This window comes from Dipodomys ordii, unplaced genomic scaffold (assembly GCF_000151885.1).
Source record: "Dipodomys ordii isolate 6190 unplaced genomic scaffold, Dord_2.0 Scaffold11, whole genome shotgun sequence".
NCBI classification, from domain to species: Eukaryota; Metazoa; Chordata; class Mammalia; order Rodentia; family Heteromyidae; genus Dipodomys; species Dipodomys ordii.
Genome location: NW_012267227.1, coordinates 790,616 through 796,615, shown reverse-complemented (window position 1 = coordinate 796,615; position 6,000 = coordinate 790,616). Strand labels below are relative to the sequence as shown.

The window sequence follows — 6,000 nt, the reverse complement described above, 5'->3', positions numbered from 1 at the left end:
GTGGAGAAGAAGTTGGGGGCGGCGCGGGGCCCCCCCGAGATCCGCTCTGCGCGCCCCCTTCCTCCCCTCCCGGCCCTCCCCTCCGGGCGTCCCGCCGCGTCCAGCCCCCCCTTCTCCCCTCCTCCGAGGGGGGGGGCGCCCCGCGCGGCCAGCCATGTCGTCCATCCTGCCCTTCACCCCGCCGATCGTGAAGCGCCTGCTGGGCTGGAAGAAGGGCGAGCAGAACGGGCAGGAGGAGAAATGGTGCGAGAAGGCGGTGAAGAGCTTGGTGAAGAAGCTCAAGAAGACCGGGCAGCTGGACGAGCTGGAGAAGGCCATCACCACGCAGAACGTCAACACCAAGTGCATCACCATCCCCAGGTGGGGTGTGTGTGGGGGAAGAACGTGTGTGCGTGTGTGCGTGAGTGTGCAAGTGTGCAGAGGGGGCCGCGGAGAGCGCGGGCCCGGGGAGGAGACCAAGGAACTCCACCCTCCACAAAACCTCCTCTGGGGTTTGCCAACATCGAGAGCCTCGGCTTTCCACGCGGCTCCTCTGGCTTTTCTAAGTCTTTGCATTCACTGTCCCCCTCCCCACCTCCGGGAAAGGGGGTGGGGGTGCAGCTGAGATGGGTTCTCTCCCCCCCCTCAACCCCCTCCCCCGGCTTTCTTCCTCCCTCTCTCCCCGGAGCTGCGGGCTCCCAAGTTGAGGCCCCGCTTTGTTCGGCTGCGCGCGCCCCTCCTCCGCCCCGCGGCCCGCGCTCGTGGAGGTGGCCGTGTGTGTGTGTGTGTGTGTGTCTCCCCTTTTTCTTTTCCTTCAGTCCGGGGGTTCCCCCCCCAACACCTCCCCAGTTCTCCCCTGGTCTACAGGAATGCAGTCGGTACAGCTGGGGTGGTGGGTGAGGAGCCCGGGGAGCCTGGGTGATTGACAGATTCCTTCTTCTTCGTTCTTTTCTTTGCCTTCGGGATTAGCATTTTTAATTTTTTTTTCTTATCGAGTATTTTTAGACTCGTGGTGCCAGCCTCCCGCCCCCCTGCGCGCGCGCGCGCACGCACTTAGTTACTGCGCCCCCCTGACTTTGCCACCAGGAGGGCCCAGCGGTGGACAGTAGGGTCTTCTCCTTTCCATCCCTCACCCTTGACTGATTTTTGCCCTCTTCTCTCTCTCTCTCTTTTTAAATTCTAAAAGATTGCGGTCTGTAGAACACAGCGAGGCTCCAAACCCATAACAAAACACACCCCAAAGGGGCCTCTGACGAGCTCTGCATTCCTGTAGAGCCCTCCTTCCCAAAGCACTTGGGCCATCTGTCCTGACCTCCTTTATCCTTCTCATCGGTCTGGGCTAGGAAGGTCGGGGCGGGGGAGCTCACAGATGGCTGATCGAAGGGGTCAGTGACTCCTTTCCACTCTCAGGGCCTTCTGGTGGTACCCAGCTGGGAATTGGGGTGGGGGCAGCCTTGTCCTCCTGTATTCTACTTCACACCCCTTCCCTCTTTAAAGTCTTGATTCCAAACCAAGAAAGTACATGTTTCTTTGAGGGGGGGCACAATGATATTCTTGGGGCCCCAGGCTGTAGAGGAATGAGTAGAAGGGTTCCTAAGATCTGAGCTGCCAGGATTGTCATGTACAATGTAGAGGCCACCTGCCTGAAGCAGCTGTACAAGGCCACCAGCCGTGTCAGCAGGCACCAAGTAACATCTGCCACCTCAACCCTCTGCTGGCCTTCCCTGAAATAAATGCTATACATGCTGGGAATTGCTTACTTAAAAAGTAGTTTTTTTTTTTATTTTTAAATTGTTATTATGTAGGTGATGTCTGGAAGGGTTACTGTTACATAAGTCAGGTAAAGAGTTACCCCTTCCCTCCCTCGCTCCCAGTTTTCCCTCCCATCCCCACCCACAAGTTGTATAGTTCATTTTCAACATAGTGTCTAGTGAGTACAGCTGCTGCATTTAGTAGTTTGCTTAAAAACAAGCACAAAACTGGGTGGCTCTCAGTCACCCAGATGACACTGGGGATCTGAGGTCCTGAGCCAAAGTTAGGTAGACTTTAGGGAGGGGAAGGAGCGCAAAGTTCTAATGGACCTTTTGGTCTCAGCTGTGATTCTTAATTCATTTTACTTTTGGTAGTTTGGGGGAGGTAGGTGGGTGAGGGTCAGGGTTCTCCATCTCAGGAGTGATTTATGTAAACCGCCTTTCCAATCTGCACAGGTGCATCAAGGAGTCGTGCACTGAAATAAACTAAAAGTGATTTCAGTTATTAAAAAAGCAACAACAACAATCTAAGCAAAACAAAAATCCAGGCAGCTGGGGAAAGTGCCTCACAGTTTACAAAGCATTTTCCTATGGTTTTATGAAGTCCTTGAAGAAAGAAGGAAAGCAGCCCCTGGAGAAACAGATAAGGCAGGCCTAAGAGGGCTTTTGTGTTTCAGCTGGAAAACTCTTCAGAGGAGAAAGGCGAACAGGCTGTGTGGGGACTAGAGAGACTCGAGGCTCTGACCCTGTGTGCCCCTGCTCCTTGGGCAGATTTGGGTTGTGCACTCTGAGTGTTCTTTGTTAGTGCTAAGTACCCTCGCCAGGGGGTGGGCTGTGGATCTCTGCTCTTATTCAGTCTTGTAGTCCGTTCTCGCCTCCTGGGAAGCATGGCTTTGGTCTCCCTTAGCCCTCCATCAGCCTGATGAGGCATGTGAACTCTGGAAATGTTTCTGATTGTTCCTGTTAGCTTGTCGCCTGATCTTTTCATGAGTTGAGTTAGGACAGGGCAGATTCTGCCCACCTAAAAGGCTCCTGATGCTAAAGCATAGTTGGCATGTGTGTGTGTGGGAGGGGTGTGTGGCCAGTATTAGAGCTTCAACTCAGGGCTTCACATTGAGGCTGTTGCTCTACTGCCTGAGCCACACCTCCACTCTGGCTTTTTGTGGTTAATTGGAGATAAGAATCTCAGGGACATCTCTGCCCAGGCTGGCTTTGAATCACTGTTCTCAGATTCCAGTCTCCTAAGTAGCTAGGATTACAAGTGTGAGCCACTAGCACCCAGTGAAGCAGAGATTTTATGTTATCATTTTGTTTTCCCATGCTGAGGATTGAACCCAGGACCTTGTCTGTGTTAGGCAAGTGCTTTACCATTGAGCCACGTTTCCAGTCCTAAGCAGACAAACCCAGTAGCTTGGGTAGGTCTAAACAAAATAGATGTGTGTCTCTGGATTGTGTGCCCATGCCTTGGGGGTGAGACCTTGTTTCCCTTGGCAACAGTGGCTGCTGTTTTGGTTGTGGACAGAAAAGTAAAGATGGTGCATGTTTTGGGGAGGTGGCTGGTGGCCTTCTGCTCTTGATGCCCACATGTCTGTTCAGCCTTGTAGGCTGTGGTGTTGCTTGTCACACTGTCTGCTGGTTCCTGTTGGCTTTGAGAGCCTTTGGCTCCAGAGACATAGGGAAGCATGTAACTTAACTTAGCCAGCCCACTGGGGGCAAGGGAGGCTGGGGTTCAGGCTATTATTGGAGATTTGGGCTTTGAGGAGCCTGTAGCCTGAGAAGGTCTAACAAGAGTCCTTTGGTTCATGATCTTCATCAGCAAGTGGCAGCATTTGGCCACCAGAGTCATGTACCAGGGACTTGCCCAAAGCAGTCTGGCTTCTCTGTGTCCTCATCTCTAGCTTGTTTCAGTGATCGGGAGAGCTGGAGTGATAACAGGTTTTACTGGTGTTGAAGAGATGTCACCCACATGATTTCAGTTTGACTTACACCACAGAGAGGTTAGTCTTTGATACCTGCAGCCATCCGACATTGCTCACCTGCTTGAGTACCTGAGGGGAGATCAAGCCTAAGAGTGGAGTTGAAGTTGGGAGTGGTGGCGCATGCCTGCCACCTCAGCTACTTGGGAGGTAGAGATGAGAAGATGGCAAGTTTGAGGATGGCCAGCATGAACAGAGCAGTGAGATCTTGTCACAAAAACAAATACAGAAACAAGACAGGTTGGAGATGTAGGTCAGCTCTTAACTAGGATGCCTGCATGAGGCCATAGGTTCAGTGGAGCCTACTTGTTCGAAGCCAGACTTACAGCTTTGTTGGAAAGAGAATTTGGGCTTTTTTTTTTTTCTGGAATCCAGAGGGAAAAATGGGAGACCTGAACCAGGTACAAGGTCTGACACAGAGATGCTCTTCCTGTTTGTGTACCTCATTTTTTAGTATGGCCTTCTCCTGGGACATGCACGTGTGTGTGCCCGCATATGTGTGTGTGTGTGTGTGCATGTGCGTGCGTGCGTGCCTGTGTGTGTGTGTTTGTGTGCATGTGTACACACAGGGGCTTGATCTGATTGTCCCTTAGCTTTGTCCCTCAAGGCTGGTCCTCTACCACTTGAGCTGTACCTCTACTTCCAGCTTTTGGCTGATTAGTTGGATAAAAGTCTTACAGACTTTCCTACCTGGGCTGGCTTCCAACCTTAATTGTCAGAGTTCAGTCTCCTGAATAGCTAGGGTTATAGATGCGAGCCATCACATTTGTGTGTGTGTGTGTGTGTGTGGTCATGGGATTTGAACTTAGGGTCCCCAGCCTTCCTCCTAGGACTTTGCCAGGCTACTCTCACCTGGGGAATACAGGGAAAAGATCTTCAAAATTAACTCCCTTATAAGCTTCTGTATCCATCGTGAGCCATCAGGAGACCACCCACCGTTCGCCTCTTGTTAACCTTGGTTAGGGGTGTCCACACAGAGCCTACCTGACTCTGGCTGATGCAGGCATTCCCAGGGTACTCCGAAGTTGGCTGTTGGGACAGATGCAGGTGGCTGATGGCTCATTCCTTGCAGTTCCGTATCACATGTTACAGGTATAGTTTGTTGATTCACTGGTATTGTTGCACCCCTCCCTTAGCTGAGTCAGTGTTAGGGGCCCCAGGGAAGGATGAAGAGATATATTTGAGAAGGGTTCTGCCAATGGGCAACTTGCTTCAGTAAGGGAAACATTAATAGGGCATTATTATGAGTGTCTACCTGCTGTTTCTTTTGTAGTCCTAGCAATCAGAAGAAATGTGAGTGCTAGTATGGAGGGACTCTTAGTGGAGATGGTCTATGATGCATGCTGGCTTGCTTGCTTGTTTTTTTTTCTTTCTTTCCCTCCTTCCCTCCCTTCCTTTTCATGCTTGAACTCAGGGCCTGGGCACTGTCCCTGTCTCTTAGGCTGGTGGTCACCACAGCCATACCTTCATTTACGGCTTTTTTTTTTTTTTTTGGTGGTTCATTAGAGATAAGAGCCTCATGAGCTTTCCTGCCTGGGCTGGCTTTGAACCATGATCCTCAGATCTTAGCCTCCTGAGTAGCTTAGGAAGCCTTTTTAATATGTAGACATCTTTGTGGTTGAAAATTAAATAACAACAGCTACTTGTTTTCTTGGGGTTGGGGGGGGGGAGGGGAGAAGCCTTGCATTGGAGCCCTGCCATTTTTTACTACCTGGATGGGTTTGGGAATTCACGTCCTGTCTATACCTGTGAACTCAAGATGAGTTCCACAGGCCTGAGGAAGTGTTTTTGCAAATCATAAAGCTTTGAAGGAAGTGTGTTTTGACTTCTTTCCAGATCCCTCCATGATGGAATGAGAATCTATTGGATCGCACATACAATCCCTTCCATGATGACTGAGGCAGGGTGCGTCCATGCTGTGTTTTTTTTCTGATCCCAGTATGCCAGGCATGAAGGGTCTGGGTCTGGAAAAACACCTTGATGCATGGGGTACTCATAATCTGTGGGAGGAGAAGGAGGAAATGAGGGAGGAGGCAAATGAACTGTGTTGGGTCACTGAGGACATTAGCTACGGTCAGAGGCAGTTTCTGGTCTGCAGGATGCTCATGGCAGCTTTCTAGTACCTGAGGAGAGTTGCCTGTAAAAAATGACACCTTTAGCTGGATACCTTTGGTGGCTTTTACCCAGCTACTCAGGAGGCTGAGATCTGAGGATCGAGGTTTGAAGCCATCCTGGGCAGAAAAGACTCTTATCTCCAATTAATCACCAAAAGAATCAGAAGTGGAGCTGTGGCT

General features: G+C 51.0%; 1 protein-coding gene across 1 annotated transcript in view; it reads left to right on the top strand.

The window, feature by feature from the left end:
* Positions 1-106: 106 nt before the first annotated feature.
* Positions 107-6,000, top strand: part of Smad3 (SMAD family member 3) — a 115,923-nt gene continuing 110,029 nt past the window's right edge. The window contains exon 1 of the mRNA XM_013010246.1: positions 107-360. Coding sequence (XP_012865700.1) covers positions 155-360 — 206 coding nt within the window. The 5' untranslated portion in view covers positions 107-154. The remainder of the gene's footprint in view (positions 361-6,000) is intronic.